The 18,366-nt window shown below is 40.7% G+C and overlaps 1 protein-coding gene and 1 long non-coding RNA gene across 6 annotated transcripts in view; one reads left to right on the forward strand and one right to left on the reverse strand.

Moving 5' to 3' along the window:
* On the reverse strand, nucleotides 421–3,674 carry LOC110402361. The gene is made up of 2 exons (XR_002441052.1): nucleotides 3,553–3,674; nucleotides 421–3,355 (listed from the first exon to the last, which is right to left on the reverse strand). It is a non-coding gene; the product is annotated as an uncharacterized LOC110402361 (long non-coding RNA).
* OSBPL9 (oxysterol binding protein like 9) overlaps nucleotides 3,761–18,366 on the forward strand; it is a 55,344-nt gene continuing 40,738 nt past the window's right edge. For 4 of the 5 annotated variants that reach the window (XM_021404353.1, XM_021404355.1, XM_021404356.1 and 1 more), the window contains exons 1-3: nucleotides 3,761–3,979; nucleotides 12,555–12,605; nucleotides 16,543–16,621. In XM_021404353.1, the coding sequence (XP_021260028.1) occupies nucleotides 3,869–3,979; nucleotides 12,555–12,605; nucleotides 16,543–16,621 (241 nt within the window). In that variant the 5' untranslated portion in view covers nucleotides 3,761–3,868. Of the gene's footprint in view, nucleotides 3,980–12,554; nucleotides 12,606–16,542; nucleotides 16,622–17,087; nucleotides 17,217–18,366 lie in introns of those variants that run through there. The other variant, XM_021404354.1, reaches the window with a different exon arrangement.

An 18,366-nucleotide genomic window follows, 5' to 3' on the forward strand; every position in this document is an offset into this window, starting at 1 on the left:
GGAATAGTGGGAAGAAAGGCCCAAGATAGAACTATTTGTTTACCTCAGAAAGATAAGAGAACCAGCTACTGTCTTCTCGACATTTTAAATGATCATTTTTTAATAAACACTTGTATTAAAAACAGTGACAGCATAATAAATCTATTGAGAAAATCTATTTATGACAGTCCTTACTGGCACACTCAATTTAATTATCCTGTTATAAAAATGACTGCTTGTAGGGTAAAGGTGATTCTTTTCTATTTATCTTCCTCTCCCTAATCCTCTGAAACAAACATAATTTTGAAGAAATAAAATAAACAATGTTCAGGTTTTGCTATTGTTTCTCTTCTTAGTGTAGCTGGCATATGCACAGAGGGACCAGAAAATGTATTTACAGAACAGCAGCAGGAAACCAAAGATGACACAGAAGGCTTCATCTTCCACTTAATCATAATTTATTAGCACATTTGTAACACATAAATCAAATGGAGATTTTTTTTTTTCCTGAAGGTAAAAATAAATGACATTATTTGCTACCAACAGGTAGAAAAAGAATCATCCACCACCAGGCTAAAATTACACCATCAGTCTTAATAACAATGACTACGTTTATCAGCAGTTGAGGCAATGACCCCATAGGGTAAGAAACATAAAATGAAACTATCAGCCCGTTCCTGAAGTGGTAAAGGAAACAAAACGTCATTTGTTCTGTCCTCAAATGGCTTCCTTATGTTCCACAGAACCCCAAGCAATTGCAGCTGTCGGGAGAAGCCATTGCTGCTTTCACTGACGCTAGTCACACTCCAGACACCCTTAAGGAAAACCACAAGCCACACAGCTCCATCACTGAGGTTCTTTAAAGTTACTTCAGCTATAATTTGGGGGCAAATTTACAATAGAAGAGTATTTTCCCCCTCAAAGCATCAGCCTTTCCTTCAGTGTATTCCTCCTCCTCAATCCCTTTAATCTGGTTCTCTGGTATTTATTGTAAATGGGCAGCATCTTTCTCTTTCCTAGAAACCATAAACTGTAACGGCCAAAAAACCAGATGCAATTTATTTGACAAGCTTGGGCAAAGGAAAAGAAGAAAGAAGAAATGAAAAAAAGTAGAGGGGAAGTTGAAAAGTCCTGGAAAACATAGTAAGGATCAGGCATATCTGAGGTTTTGCCCTGCATTCCTGCTGGGGCAGTCTGAGTACCCCAGAGACCTAGCCTTATCTTTGTGGGCTAAATGTTGTAGCTGGGACACCACAGCAAAATGACTCAGTCGAGGCCTCCAAGGGAATGACGCTGGGCAAGATTCTGAACTGATGGAGCCGTGTGTCAAAGGCAGCACAAGGTAACAGCTGCTACCTTCCGTCCAGCTCTGCCGATCTCTGTGGTACGTAATCCTCTGGGATGACACTAAGAACTCGGTGTTAAAGACAGTGACATACTGGTCTAATTCAAGTTTTGCAAAATATGGAGAACATCAGAATAAAACTGTCTATAATTACAAAAAATAACAGCTCTTTGTAACTCTTCCAAATTGGATACAGACGGAACACTCTAGGGCAAACTAAATTCTTCTGTTAAGGAAGTAACTTACTAACTTCTATTTCAAGTAGTTTATTCAAAATTGGTGGTGGTGATGATGTAATATATAGAGTATATAATGCAAGTTATATCACAGCTGGGGCTGATTTCTGTTTGTTGATTAAAATTATGACACCGATCTCTCAAAACCATTTGAATGGACACTTAGAATTGACTTAAAGGAGCTAAAAAAAGTCTAATCCCTCCAACAACACCCTTATGATCCATGTTCAACGTACACTGGAATAATTTAAGATTTGCAGAAGACACATCATCCTTGTACGTCAAGAAAGTACTTAAACTGTATGAGAATGTATCCTGAATGCTCATTACAAACCACAATTTCATATGTATTTATTACAATTTTCTTTTTAAATTAAAAACAATGATTTTCCTATCTTTGCCAAATTACCTAAAAAGAATACCCATGCTATATTTTTAAATATATTTAGATACATTCTAAAACTTCTCCATTCTCTGCAGGGCTTTTATTAGTTAATCCGAGCTAGATAAAACACACGCTTTATTTTTTTCTTTTTTTAAGACGAAACATTCCAAAGACTTGCCTTTGCTAGAACAAAAAAAGTCAAAGAGAACAACGAACAAATTTCCAGTGTATGGTGAAGTTTAGCAATTTCAGCCTCTGGCAAACCAAGGTAAATAGAAAGCCCTTCTGTTGAATTTCTCATTGAGAACATTCTGCCTACAGACAGCCCTCTCACAGTTAAGCCAAGGGTTTCTGTTTTTTTTTTTTTTTTTTTTTTGCATACTTTCAACTTTTGTGGCACAAAACAGTGAAAGTTGCGATCTGAGATAAAGCTCCAATCCAGCTAAAGCTTTAAATGGTAGTACTAGTAATGTTCTGGCACCATCTGATGTTTTTGTTTTGCTTGCCTGGGTATAATCTCTAGGCAGCCGTGCTTTGTTTAGTCAGTGAAACTAAAGAAAATGGACTACTGAGGTCATACACAGTCTGGAAAAGACCATTATCAAAATGAGCAAACTGGGCTTCAAGACAGACTCACACATTAGCTAGATTAAACTGGTAACACCACGCATAAACACATCATCAGGTGACAATAAGGGGCACTTTAAAGTCAAAACTACGAACTCCACTTGGTAACAAACTAGTGAGCAATGTGGTATGTGAAATGGGAGGGTGAATTAGAAATAAGGAAGCATTTCTTCTTTCTGGAAATCAAACACAGAAACTGCCTTGGACTGATTATTTTTCACAACTGAGGAAGCTGGGGTGATTTTTCTGTTAAAATTAGTTTAATTTGGTAAACAAGTGCAGCATTGTAAGACACTAGATTCAATTCAGCCCTACATTAAAGAGCTCTTTATACTTAAATCACATTAAAAAAATTGCTTGGAAATAAATAATAAAAAGGTTATTCCCTAAATATTGTAAAGTTCACTCAACAAATACAAGCACCATCTCTGCTGCTATGTTGTCAATCCCTAGGGAGGAACATGAGTATCTCTATGTCAAGAGTGTTTGTGCTAAAGCACAGCAGAAGTTACATATTTATGCTGAAGTGGAGCAGTGCCAAAGAACACGCCTTGCATTTAACAGGAGATTTACCATTGTTCACAGCTTCAGAGAAATTCATTCCACATTCTTGGATCAGCCGGCAGGAAAGCTGTGTCCTGTTTCTATCAGCCTTACCCTTACAAGGTGACTCTGATGCCAAAGAGTGCGATTTTCACCTCACACCCTGAACACTTTTACACATGCTGGTCGTGGAGATCTGGGCACTTGGATTTGACCAGTCAGTCCAAGAGGTCAAGCAAACTGAGAGGCACGGGGACAAAAAAAAAAAAACAACAGCAAAAGGAAAGCTGACAGAAAAACGGCCTCCACAACTCTGTTCCCCCCACCCAAGCACCGGAGCGTCACGCCCTTACCACACAGCCCACCCTCGCACCTCGCCCTCTGCCTCCCGAGGCTCAAGGGGAGGCCCACTGCCTCAGGGCCACGCTAACACTCACAAATCCAAGCTCCCTGTCTCTCTTCACACTCCACCTTCCCGCTCTCCTCACAGCGCCCCGCCCGCCCGCAGCCGGCGCCTCACGACACCCCGCCGCGCCACAGCGGTTGCAAGTTCTCCCGCCTTCTTCCCGCCCCAACAAGCGGCTCGCGGGCTCGCTGCGCGCGCAAGCCCCGCCCCTCTCCCCGCCCCGCCCCGCCCCCCGGGGCTGTGTGGCTGCTGGCCCCGCCCCTTTCCCTCCTGGCCGGCGCCGTGTCTTTCCCCGCTCCCCTCATCGCACGGGCGGTGCGCGCGGCGGTGCCGGTTCGGTGCCTAAGATGGCGTCTATCATGGAGGGCCCGCTGAGCAAATGGACCAATGTCATGAAGGGCTGGCAGTACCGCTGGTTCGTGCTGGACTACAACGCCGGGCTCCTCTCTTACTACACGGTGAGGGGCAGCGGCGGGCCGGCCGGGCGGGGAGCCGGGAGCCCGGCTGAGGCGCAGGGTGGGGGCGGGGAGGGGACGCGGGGCGGTGTGAGCGCTCGGGCGGCCAATGAGGAAGGAAAAGGCGGCGGGCGCGGCCAATGAGGTAGGAAGAGGCGCCGGGCGTGGCCAATGGGGTGGCGCTGCGGGGAGATTTATCGGTGGGGGCGAGCGGCGCTGTTATTGTTGGCGGCCGGCGCGGGGGTGGGGGCAGCCATGGGGCGGGGCCGTTGGGCGGGAGCGGCCGTTGGTGCTGAGGGGCGTTCCCTGGCGGCCGTTGGTGGCTTCCTCAGAGCCGCGGTCTCGGGTGGTCTGGCACAGCTGCGGTACTGCTGTGTGCCCGGTTCACCGCTTCAGCTGCGGGGCACTTCCTGTTAGACGTTGACTTTACGTTTCCGTCGAGGGTTTCCCTTTTTTGAACACGAAGTGTGAGAGAAAACTGTGTCACAACGCGTTTCTTGCCTTTTTTTTTTTTTTTTTTTTTTTTTTTTTTTTTTTTTTTTTTTTTTTTGTGTTAACTGCTGACTGCTACCGACTTGCTGGCATGTTCAGCTTCTTACGTAAAAATTGCATTGGTACAAATACTTTCACGGTATGACTAAGAGTAAAACTTCGGCTCTCTAAATCTGAATTTCCAGCTCTGCTAGGGAAAGGCTTAGCTCCCCAGCTCCCTGAGTTCATAACTCAGCATAAACCAGTTATAAAACCTAAAGCAGCGTTGTTTCAAAACTCTTGCTTTACCTGCATCTGGAATATGATGGAGAAATAAAGGTGCCTTTATAGTTTATAGCTTTTTAATGGTTGTTCATATGTCAGCTGTTTGAGGTGAATTACTGAGAGAAGGTCCAAGGTGCAAAGTCTTTTTATGCTCAGCTGCAGAAATAGAAGCAGTCACTGATGTCTGATGAATGATAATTCCAGTTACGGCAGTGACTTTCCTTCTGTGGTATTTGTCAGTTTAATGAATGCTGGTTCTGAAATCTCATTCTTCCTGTGGTTAGATATCCCTACATAAACATTACACTTCTATTCAGTATAACTTAGAATGTACTCTGTTACTATAATGACTTTCAGTTCTCAGATTAAAACGTTCTTTTTTTACCTACCTGCCCTGCAAGTTCTACTTGGGATCAGAAAATCAAACCACATTCTCTGCTCTGTGTCTCTACCACTAAGTCCTGCAGTTAACCGTTCCTACAGAATGCTTTCTGTATCAGTCTGCAAAGTACTTCAGTTTTAGAATGGTAGTTTTAAAGATTGTGTTGAATAAGCAATAATAATTAGGAATGTTAGGAGTTTGGGACCTTTGTGTAGGAAATGGCCATTCAGAGATTTTGCTTGTGTTTCTGTGTATGTGTGCTTGAATTTTGAAATAAAGGCTTACCTGTGTGATCAAGTACCTGCAGTTGAGCACTCTGTTCACTCTAAGCCAGTTTCAGTCTGAAGCAATACAGTCTTAGTTTGTGTGTGGGTGCATCTGCATGATTTTGAGCCTGAAACTAGCTCTTCCTGATGTGCGTAATGCAAGGGGTGGGGTATGTTGAGATTGTTTGCGCCTGGCTGCATAAGTGCGCACCTGGAAACAACTTGGCTGACAGGAAAGCTTACGGTTAACTCATCTGCTTTTACCTTCTTGTCACCTCTTACAGACTCCTTAGCCCATTTCAGTCCAAAAAGTTGTGCATGCGGGAACTTTCTCCAGCAGGTGCAAGTGGCAGCTAGCCTTTGGCAGAGGAGCTGTGGAAAGCTGCAAGGCCTTAATTTCTGATGCAGCCGAACTTTTTGCTAGAGAGAGATATCAAAGAGTAGATCTGTTCCTAGGCGTGTCCTTGCATGGTTGTATTTTATCTTCTTTCATAATAGTGTAAAATATGCTTCAGAAAAGTCTCCTTCATGCAGAATGAGCATTTAAACAGAGCTGCTGTACAGTAGTACTGCACCTAAATTAGTGTTGAGTAGTTATTAACCTAAATATGTTTTGAATACATACATGAGAAATGAATGTATTCAATGACATTCACATTCCTGACATGATAAAAAATTTCAAGGAGCAAGGCAAAAGTTTTTACATCAAGTTTGCTCTTTTCTACTTTCTTTTGGTGTAGTTTGCAGTTTGTGTTTGTACATTTCTCATCAATTCTCATCCTCAGTTTTGCTTATAATTATATTTGTGTACATTTTTTTATGAGTGATGTATTCTGGAGAGTATGACCTGGACTTGCCATCCAAATATTGATCATCTTTATATAGTTTAGCTCTGATAAATAATTTGTTTAGTAGCAGTAAATGGTTGTTGTTTTGTTGTTGTTGTCTTGTTTTTCTTTTGTTTTCATCTTAAGAAGAGCAAAATATGAAATAAATGACTGTATCCCATTTTGAATCGGTTTGGCCAATGGTTTGACAAATTATGTTTTATTCCTTTAACATTCTTTGATTTGTGAATCCCCTATTTCTCTTAGAGGTGCAGCAAGGCTGCTGAAGCACTGCATTTTTTTCAGAACATAGCTGGAGGCACTGACAATATTTTAAAGAAAAGTCTCCAAATAGATCATCTCTGCTGTCACAGGAGTTGTGAAGTTGTTCCTTAAGCTGGATTCCAGCTGAAAAATATCTTTCTGCTGATTTGTTTTTTCAGTGTTCGTTCTGTAGTTTGCTTTCTGCATGTCAGTGTGAAAACGTGTTGGCATTGTGCTGGCAGGGAGCACGAAGACAAAGAAATGGCTATGGAGGAAGAGGGAGGTGAACACAGTTTGCTTCTTGGTTGCGTTTTCTGTTAGCAGTGCTGTCTTAAATACACAACTCTAGCTGTGATTGCCCTTGGGAATCCTGTAGAAATAATCCGGAGAGCCCCTTGAGGTTGAAAGTCTGATTTAAAATTCTTGTTGCGTCTGTATTCTGTACATAAATATTTTAATTGTAAGGAAAGCTGAATTGGCATAGCTATGCCAACAGTGCTAAAAGCAAGGCCAGGATATAGGGAGGGCAGTTCCTTAAAGTATTTAAAACTTTGTCGCTATTTGAGCTATTGTTGGAACTGTTGCAGACTTTACAGCTGCCTTGAGTAGTGACTGAGGGCTGAAAGAAAAAAATACCAGCATAGTGTACATTTTTGGAACAAAAGTGGGTAGCCTCCAATCATTTTGTAGTTCTTGTACCAGTGAGTTCCTAAAGAAGAGATTCGAGTGCGTAGATATTCTGTTGTTGATTCTGTTAGTTGTTTCATCAAAATACTTTTTAATGCTTAAACACTCTCAGGAGCAAAAGCTGTATGAAAACAGTTGGTAGGAGGAAGCAGTTGTGATGTTGTAACAGCATTTTTCCCCTTATGCTTTTGAAAGATTTCTGCTGCTTGGCAACTTCAGTGCTCTTTGTGGTGCCTTGAAGAACTGTTTGTGCAGTGTACAATCCAGATGTTAAGAAGGGAAGCTCAGATTTTGCCACGGTTTCATGACTCTTTCTTTGATGGTTAACTGAAAACAAATCTTATTAACTTGATTTCAAATGATGCCTCTGAAGCTGGAGCCGTGGCTCAGTGCCCCTATCATAAGAGACTTTCAGTTGAAGATATTTTCCTGCTTTTTCCAAATATGATTTCTCAGTCAACAGCTGTGTGCAAAAATCTGAGGAGAATAGGAAAAAAAATCTGCTTTTGTACAAACGTACCTTTTGAGGTCTCTGCTTTCCACTCTGAGCTGATGTGACACATTTTCTGCCATAATTTGGTCTGTCACATGCACTGCAAACAGTTCTGAATCTGAAAACCAGACAAAGCTGTAAGTGAACTATATAGTAAAAAGAGAATTCTGAATTTACAGATGTGATACAAGTATTGAGGTGGCTGTTACTCAGCACTAGATTGAATTTTTGACCTAGTTATAACTATGTGTTTCAAAGGTCCTGATGCACTAAATTGTTACAGGATTATAATTTACATAATGGACTCCTTGTAGCAAGCAAAATACGTACCAGTTTGTCATTCTTATCCTGTGTCCCCAGGCATCTGTTTTCCTACTTCTCTTGTACTTGTATATCTAGTGTGTACTGCTCTTTTAAAATACACAGATATGGCTTTGCTTTGTCTATCTTTTAAAGCACTCTTTTTATAAAGAGAAAATTACCCATAAGGAATTTGATAGACACTGTATAGTTTTATAATGCAAGAATATTCCTACGAGTTAATGTATGTTTTAACTTGGAAATATTTTTTCATCAAATATAATAACTCTGCTTGTTGAAGCTTTGTCCATTTTAGGATAGGGGTGCGGGTAAAGGAGGAGCAGGTATTTCCATCAGCTGGCCTTAGATGTGTGGTAACCCTTCTCTTCATGGGGGTTTTAAGGTTGGGAGATAAATCACCAATTTGCAGGTGATACCTCAATCTGTTGCCATAATTCTGTCTGTAATGTAAGACCTCTTACAGTGGTGCAGATGTTGGTATCTTTAGAAATGTGGTCTTTCCAAAATCTGTTCTTTCTCAGGTAGCTAGGGTTTCATGACTGGCACTGGATTTTCCTCCCAGGCAATATATTCACTCAAAGAATTGAGCAGTACTTATTTCTTGGAAACAAACAGAGGTGATTTCTGTGTGACACCACATGACTTGCTTTCAGTAATGCTTAATTAGTACTGTTCTCTTCAGTATTTAGATAATGTGTCTGGTTTCAGTTCTCTCAATACTTGATCATCACTTTGTGCTGCATGTCTGTGGCATTTCTCATCTGCTATAAATATACTGTGCCTGCTCAGATTTGTTTAAAAGCATCTGATGGGGTAATTTTGTATTGGCACTCAGAACTGCATGTCACCTGCCCTCCCAAAGTCAGCTGTGCTGTGTGCTCCACTGATCTGATGAAGTGTAGGTGGGACCGTGCAGGTTCTGAACTGAGATGGGATGGTTTGATGAAGCAGTAGTGTGCAAGTCACGTTCTAATGGTGGTTCTGAAGATTTTACTTACACAGATCTGAAGTACTAAAAACAGTTCAGTACTAAAGTTTTCCAGCTGATAGAAGGCAACTTTCCCTCCAGTGCTCACTGTCATCTTCAGCTGCCTGCATGTTCCTTTCAAAAAGCAAACTGTAATTTGTGCTTAATTTCTACAAGTCAGTCAGCCTTTATGCCGGTGCAAATTAATATATGCATGTGCGCTGTCAGGCAAGAAATATGTTGATTTAATGTAACTGAGACTCTAAGCACTTAAGAGGTACAGTGCTTTTGGGGAGTTTTTGCTTCTACTCGCTGTTTAGAGGTGGCTGAGCTTTTGGTTCCTGCTTTACGACTGCGTCCACGTAAGTCAAAGGATTAGGCACAGCAGCTGCCTGTAGTTGGTTTTCATTTCAGAGAATGAAATGAGAGGAATTGAGGAATTGAGATCTCAAGAAACTTTAGGGGTGTTGCCATTGTTCCTGTAAATTTTACCTGACCCAGAATGGTTAAAGGGGTTAAAGATGCTGTAGCAGTCTGTAAGCACTGCCAACCGCTGCTGTTGCTGCTGTTAGATGTCAGTGCTGTCTCTGTGCTTGGGGAGGCCCTCCTTTGAGAGGGGTGAGCTACAGGAATGGTTGGGAGCAGTGTGTTGGGGTTTTAATTTGTCACATTTTATTTTGGCTTGAAAAATGTGTGTTGCCTTAGCATTTGACAGGAACAAAAGCTATTATAAAAATTGTCCCGTACATGTAGTTAAACTGCAAAAAACTGTTTATAAATAGACCTTGTTCCACGCCCCTCCTCCCTGAGGGGAAATAAATGACATGAACGATGTTATTGCTCATCTGTGTACTTACCTGAGTAAAGAATGTACCTATTCAAGAGCCTGTGCCTGAGAGGTTTTGGAGGCAGACAACAGTGGGATTTTATATTGAAATCTTAATCTTCCCATGCAAGAGCTAAAATGCAAATGAAATAGTTCTAAAGATGTGAAGGGGGATTGAAGGCTTTGCGGAGGGTGAGGTTGGGATCTTCATTTTGTTTCAATTTTGTTTGTTTTTAAAATAGACCCAGGTAATATTTTCATTTCTCGAAGACGTTGTAGGTCGCCTGAAATGCCATATGTTAGATCAGTTCTGTACTTGATCAGACTTCACTATGTGAATGTCAAAAAGAAATGAATAAGGGACGGATTTTTTTTGGCAGGTATGTACAGTCCCCATGCAGTAACACCGTATATCTTTGTTTCTCTTTATGAATTTGTATTTGAGCTTCAGCTGAGCTTTATCTTTTCTTGCTCTCTGCTTGTAACCTATTCAAGTCTGTTATCATCAAAATCAGTACACAGTGTATGGGAATTTTATTGAAAATGCCATTTTATCTTGCTTTAAAACTGATCACTGAAGAAAGATAGCTGCATGTTAAAACTTTATGTATAATAAGAAAGGAAAATGTGATTTTTTTAATACCCATTCCAAGATGTCTTTCTGCTGTATGAGGTTTTGTTCAGTGAAATGGAACCATTCCTTAAAACAGTTATAGGATGCTTTATTTATTCGGGAATTCTTGATCAAGCATAGAGCGTGTTGAAAATCCATGCCTAATGTTCTCCCTTTCAACCAAACAGTAAAACTTCCAGCTTTAAGGAGTAGCTGTCCAAGTTGTTTTTTTTCTTTCTTTCTTTCTTTTTTTTTTTTGTAAAATCCTATTTGGGGGTGGTAAGGGGAACAAATCTGAAATGTCAACTGATCTATGTTTTAAAGTCCTCTTCTGCAGCGATGAGTAAAAGATGTGCTTTCTTCTGAGAGCGCACAGCGCGATTAGTGAGGATAGCTGCATGCTTCAGTTTGGATACTAGAGCGATAGGTGCTTCATTCCACTTAGACTGAATTAGATTTGCTGCTTCATTGTCATCATGTGAACCAATTAAAGCTCTGTCTGAAGATGGGGAATTACTCAGTGTATAGGTCCACACTGAACCTGTGATTTATCATGTGAATCTTTTTGCAGATTAGGAACATTACACACTATAAAGTTTAAACTCGGTTTCCACTCCATTAAAATGTGATGTACAAGAAAAATAAAGGCTTTTATAGCACCTTTTGCGGTTGAGTTGCTGATCAATCTGTGCAAAGAAAGTCAGGGTTGTTAGGATTCTGCCCTCCGTTGCACTAGGATTTGCTCTCATCATCCTTGCTCTCAACTGCTTCCAGAACCCGGGCAGGACCAAACCTGGTGGCACCAGGCGTGGTGCCTGCCTGCACTCCTCGCTGCCAGCTGCCTGCATTGCTTTTCCTCTCTCCTGCTCATCTGGAGGTGCGTCCTCAGCCTAAGTGTTATTTTCTTGCTGAGCTCATGCTAGTATTTCTTCTGGAAGCCACTAGAGGGAGCAGGAAGCTCTCGGTAGTGTTCTCCCATTTTAGAAGTGCACTCCTGGCAATGAGCGTAAAAGAAACACGTGACACGTGTGTAAGTGTACTCTAGTGAATTGTGTCCCTGGTAGCAAAACCTTCACTTCATTTGAAGCTGGTGGGGCAAAAGAAGGCGATAGCACTGCCTTCTACTGGGATATAAGTGCTATGGAACAATAGAAGACGACAAAGAAAAATTAGCTCACTCCTCCCAGTAACCAGAGACAGCTCAAGAGGAGTGCAGTATCTAAAGAGATGCTGCTCCCTCCACTGCGAACCCTTAAATGAAGGTGAGGAAGAGTGAACCCAGGCTCCACTCCTTCCTGTTGCTCAGATGCACTGCTTGCACCCAAGCTCCCTGGGTTAGCCACATCTTCTCACTTGGTGCTCAGCCATTGGTTCAGGCCGTGACTTGGCAATTCCCATGCACTACTGTACTCTGTATCAGTGATAGGAGTACCTGGAAATTTAGAACAGTTACAAGCTAGAAGTGGGTTGAATATTTATAAGTAGCTGGTCAGTGCCTCAAGCAGAGACACTAAGGAAGAGGTTCAGTAATTTACAGGTTTAGGCACTGGTTGTGGACATAGGACTCCTGTTTTCTGATCTGGAATCTTATCACTTGAATGGCTATAAACATAACTTTTCTAACTCTTGGAATATAAGCAGGATGTACTATCTAGGAAATAGTCAGAAACTTGTCTGAATATGACATTTATGCCTGTACATAAAGGATGATGAATACAGGAAACTTTCTGACAGAAACATTATTTGATTCTTCAGTTCTGCCTGCACAGCTGGTTCTGCTATATTGACACTTTCCTGAGAGCAGGAAAGGAGGAGGATGTAAATCAGTACTCTCCGAATTTCTAATATTCCCTAATAAATGCCTTCCTTCACATCTTCCTACTTTCTATAAAGGTGTGGACTGCATCTTCTAAGTATTTCTTCAAGATACCTACAGAACTTCTTTGAAGCACGATATTGTATTCTTACATTTGGAAGCAGTACTTCTTCATGCTGTGGTGCTGTACTCTCGTTTGTGTCAGAACTAGCCTATTTTGTAAATGAGATTGTTCAATTAGTCAATTAAACATTGTACCAAAAGGTTTTTTTTTCTGTTCTTCAGTTGTCTTGAACAACTTCATCCTTGCAATTCTTACTGTATTTGTTAATCCAGTGATCTGTTTTTTATTTCTTTCAGTCAAAAGACAAAATGATGAGAGGATCACGCCGAGGATGTGTTAGACTCAGGGTGAGTATTATTTTCTTTGGTACTTAATGTCTCACTGTGGATAATATGGTCTGGGGAGAGAACTGCAAGGAGACTTTTGAGGTTTATGCTCTATTGCTGACTCTGCAAAACAATGAAGTAGTGAAAGTATTTAAAGAAAGAAAACATCAGAGGTCAAGTGACATGCTAGACTAATTGCATTCTGTTATTGGACTCGATGATCCTTATGGCTCCCTTCCAACTCAGGTTATTCTGTGATATTGTATAAAAGCATTGTGCTTTTTATACATTGTCTAAAAAGCATCACAGGATAAAGTACGATGGGTTAGCAATAAAAGGCTGTAAAATAGTTGCTTTTTGCAGTTCTCATTTCATGTGGATATAAATGTATGTAGATATAAGTTCTGTACCTACAGAAGTTACTGCAAAACTGCTCTTTCTCTTCTTCTAGTTTTCCTTTATTCTGTTCTTGTGTCCTTCTGCCAGTTTGGGTGCTGTAGGCTTACCACCAGACTCTGCTTCATTCTGGGTACTTGTGTAGTCATGCCACACAGCCAGTTGTCTGTACAGAAGGAGAGCAAAGGAGTACTGGAAAGGGAAGGACAGAACATTTCAAAATGTCTGCTGAGAAGGGGATAAAAACTGGGGAAACAGAGGTCGGAAGTGGGGAAACAGAGTGTTCCCTGTCCTGGCTTGTGACATTCTGTGGCTTGAGGTGACAGTACTGAAGTGAGCTGGGAATACTGAGATGGCTTTACATGTACTCAGTTTCTGCTTAGTGGTCATGCACATGTCCTTTTGCTATGTTTTTTTCCCGATTTCTCAGAGAATCTCTGGCTCCAGTAAACTTCGTGAGGAGCTGATCTAAACAGGGTGAATAGCTCAGAAAGATAATGGAAGTGAATGGGAGCATTTTGAGTCTTGAAGTAAGAGAAATACAGGGAAGGTGATCTGTGGCCTGACACAGAATCTGATGAGTGTTGCAGTAGAGCTCTGCCTCTTTTTACTGCAGTTACTCCTTCCTTCTGTTGTTAGCACTTTCCGATCTTCCTATGGGCCTGCCTAATAAAGGGGTCCCAACAACCTTAGACTCATACAGAGAATCCCCGTTCATCTGCATTTCAAATAACTTTATTGCACTTTCCCCTTTTTAGTGTATTGGTATCATAATTTGTAACTTCTTTAAGGGTATAATATAAACTCAAACCACTTTTTGCAACGTTACATTCCTAAAGATTGTTTTTTGCATTGTGTAAAAAAATTTAGTCTGAAAAACCATGTCTGCTTTAATAGTGTTGTGAGCCTGTCAGTGTGGAGGTTGGCATCAGCCTGTCAGTTTAGGAAGTATTAAAAGTGAACAATCTGTTCAACATTGCATTATTCATTTTTACTTGCATTTAAGATAAAAGAATCCTTCTCTCTTTCCCCATCTGCCATGTTCCCACCCCAGATTACTCTTAGGAATTTTGCAAAGATTTGCTGACTCCTTTCTCTGAACGTGTGTGGGTTGATTTTGTGAGGGAGGAAGGGGTCTTTCTTCTTTCTGCTTTTGTAACACGGCTCTTCTGGCAGATGACAATACCAGGACCTGAACAGATGGGCTTCTGCAATGTGAAATTCTATCAATGAGGTTTTCTGTTTAGAGTAATTGTTGATTTGTAACTGTAGGTGCGAACATAAACAAACATGTGATTTCTAAAGCGCTTCCTTCTTTTTCTTGAATGCATTTTTAAAAGCTTGTTCCTTGCCTTTTTTTGTTTTATACCCATGCTTCATAGGCTTGGAAATTTCATCTTCGAATTCTGTATTTTATTACTGTCATGGATTATTTTGGAAGTTGTGTTCGTAGAAGAATCTATGTCATATGTACTGTGCTTAGGTCCTGCCTAAGCTTTCTGTAAGCAAAATGCTTTTGGCCCATCATGTCGTGTCACTGGCATGCTGCATGATTACCAGATAGTCCTCAAATACAAGGCATTTACTCCAAAAGTAATGCCTCCTATTTTATTGCATTGGCCCACTATGTCAGAGGCAGATGTTGGTGGTACGGCCGCAGAGGTTGAACCTTCCCACCAATACTCCGTTATATTTTGTTGCTGTGTGACAGATGGCAGCAGAGGGGCAGTCTGACAAAATGACATCTGATATGGAAGTGCGTATGAAGCAAAGATGTGTCATTGAATTCCTCCGTACGGAAAAAATGGCACTCGTTGACATTCATCAACACTTGCTGAATGTTTATGGAGACCAGACAGTGGATGTGAGCACAGTGAGGCTGTGGGTGGTGCATTTCGGCAGTGGCAGATGTTTCTGAGCAGGGCATGCAGGCTCTTGTTCATTGCTGGCAAAAATGCACAGCTAATGGTGGTGACTGTTGAAAAATAGCGTTCTGTAGCTGAGAATTTGCTCTATCAAACGACATTATTGTGCTCTTTGTTGTAGTTTCCATGGAAATAAATGGGAGGCATTACTTTTGGAGTGACCTCTGTGTAATGGCTAGTCATCTGGTTGTTGTTATGTCATGGTACCAGAGTATTCGGAATTACCCTGGCTTGGCTGTACTTTTGAGGTGCCTCGTTTAGTGATTGCAGAGCTGTCCTTGAAAAGTGTGCTTTTGGAGAAGTTAAGTGGTGCGCTTATGGCAGTGAAGGGGAAAAGGTCTGGAGCTCTCCTTGCCTGCTGTATAGCCCTGAGTTACATATGGTTGGTGCTGTTCTTATATAGGAGCTGTTCCTTCCTTCCTCTGCCCTGTGGTGCCTGGAACCAGCCCAGCAAAAGGCATGGATGCCATCGGCCAGACACCTCATAGAGGGGCTGTGAGGAGTGTGTACAAATGAGACTGACAGAGATCTCCCTGCCCCTAGCTCTGTACCAAAATGATTCTGATGTTTGGGCCAGCCCAGTGCTTACCCCTCCTCTGTTGCTGACACTTGGCTAAGCGTGACACTTGGCTAAGATAGAGCACTTGTTGGGGCTGACTCACAGGTGCTGGTGGTGTTACTTGCTGTGTACTTTCACAGTAAGGGCAGGATGTAACCTTTAAACATGCTCACCTGCCAGGGATGTCTTCCTGATCTGTGGGAGGGGGGAAGGACAGGACAGAACGTGATGCTGGATCTCCTGGAGAAAGAGGAAAGAAATCAAGTAAATCCTTCGGGGATCTTTGAAGTATCTTGAACTACATGTCATAATTTGTTTGGAGTTGGTGGAGGCCTAGAAAGACTCATTTTCAGTGTCTTCCTCCCCTGGGTGAAATTGTGCTATTTTTTTTGTATATTTTGTGGGGGAAGGGGTCAGGAATGGTAGAAGTGGATGGATTTGGAAACAGCTGAGCACAGATCATCTTTGTATGATCTTTACATTCCCTTCTGAAATGTCACCACCAATTGAAACACAAAGCTAGCTGCCTTTGATGCATCCCATTGAATTATTGTTGATATTTACTTAGGGACAGAGAATTAGATCATGCAGTGTACCAGTGACACAACATGATGGAACAAATTCATTTTGCTGGAATGATTTTTTTATAGACTGGTAGACGAAATTAGGTCAGGAGCTCCTTTTGTAGAGCAGCAGCAAATTGATATTTTTTAGACATGGAGAATACTTTAAAAGTATTGCTCCCCACTTTTTAAAATGTAAGCTAAAATGTAGTAGAGAGTAGAATATTGTTTACTATAATGATGCTGTAGCATAAAGCCACCATTGCAAAGGTAGGAGATTTGTATTATCATCCAGCAAATCACAAAGTTTTACAAATATTGTTTTAGTAAATTCTATAATTTATTCTATTAAAGAGCTGGCTTACAACCCTTGATTAAACAGAGAATCTGCTCTTTCCAGTATTTGGTGTGCTTGCAGTTTGTCAAGGCTTTTTAAATTCCAGTGGTGTAGTGATAGAGTGTATGCTGCTGATGTCACTGCTTGCCTTATCAGGATTTTGTTCTTTGTTTCACAGGGAGCTGTGATTGGTATAGACGATGAGGACGACAGCACCTTCACAATAACTGTTGATCAGAAAACCTTCCATTTTCAGGGTGAGCTGAAAGAAGAGATTGTTTTTTTTCTTGTAATAGATTCCACTTGTATTTGATGGATGATTTTAAATGTTTGGCAACAGAACAGCGTAAATGAGCACGCTGAGAACATTCTGGATCCAGGGGTGCTGCAGGTTAGGCAGGGATTTACATCTGCAGTGGATACATATGTGCTAGAAAGAGACTGGTTCTGGCAGGATTTGGAGATTTAAAATACAAAGAATAAATCACTCTCTGAGAGAAAGTAATGGGCTTCTGATTATGGGTTTCGCTTACTGAACGTTTCCGATCTTCGTTATCAAGATACAGTTATGCGTTTCTATATGAAGAGAATCAAGACTGGTCGGCAGGTTGCAATTTGTATCCAAATAGAACTTAATGCTCAATTATGAGGAGGCTAGAGGCAACATTTGGTTTAAAGGTGGAGCTTTGCTTCAAGATTTACCAGCTTGCATTCATTTCATCTACATTTCTCTGTCTTGTCTGCCAGTCACCATTTCTCTGCTATTATCCTTTTATTCACATTTACTAACACCAATGCCATCTGCCACTGCTATGTTTCGTCATTGCATGCTATGGTTCACCGGTAGAAAGGGTAAGGTACTATTATCATTGTTATGTACTCCTTAAATGATTTTTTCTGCAGCAGTAGAACAAAATACGGTGATAATATTGTCTGGATAACTTCTCTTTTCCTAATGTTAAAATCCTAGGGAAGTTTGGTTAAAATAATTTTCAGCTAATGTTTGTTAGTCCCTTTGCTTTTCCTCTAATATGAATTAGCTGAAGAATTAAATTATTTTGCATAGAGCTGGAAACTAAATATCCAAAAGGCACATTAGCATGTAAGCAGTTGTTAATTTTTATAAGCTGGAACAGTTCTGTAGCGTATTTTGTACTGTACATGTTTTTTAAATCAGTGATTTGGAAATGGAAATTATCATTAATCCTATTGTGTTTGTGTGAATATTTCTGATGTTAAATATTTATTGTACACCATGTTGTCGCTGGCATCTGTATTCCTTGTGCTACAATTCTTCCTAAATGCTGCTGCTGTACTCTGGCTTTTCACTGCATTAAGCCTCATAAACATACCTTCATAATGCTGAGCTAACAGTAGTATTTAAGTCTACTATTCCCAAGGATAACTGATAAAATGCAAGGTAATTGCTAATGCAGTAATGGAATGCAGTACTCTGGCAGTCTTTCAGTACTATGAAGTTAAATACTGCTGAATATTTGAGAACTTGATAGCGGTAAATCTAGAAATCTCTCATCTTTAGTTACTAAGATAAACCTTTTGTAATATGTCTCTGACTTGCAATTATATTGTATGTACTGTATTCTCTATTGAGTAGCTAAATGTCTTAGAAGATTGGTAGTATTTGGTATACAGCATTGTATATGTATATATACAGTGTTGTATACCAAATACTGCTGTAGATCATACTGCTAATTTTTGAAGACCAGTTTTGTCACATAACACCACAAGCTTTTAATCTTGATTTGTGTGCATTTTATATCAAGTCAGCAATCGTATGTATGTTTTTTTAATATAAAACTAAGGTCTTGTACAGTATTTTCTGTTAGCATATTATTAAAGTAACATCCCTGCCATCCGGCAAATTGTAATGATGCTAGGACAGTATCACAATATATGTCTGTAAAGTGAAAATGTAAAAATATAGGTAAGATATTAGTGCTGAGATATTTTGGTGTATAACATCTTCTGTGGAACTATATCT

This window comes from Numida meleagris, chromosome 7 (genome assembly GCF_002078875.1).
Source record: "Numida meleagris isolate 19003 breed g44 Domestic line chromosome 7, NumMel1.0, whole genome shotgun sequence".
In the NCBI taxonomy this organism is placed as follows: Eukaryota; Metazoa; Chordata; class Aves; order Galliformes; family Numididae; genus Numida; species Numida meleagris.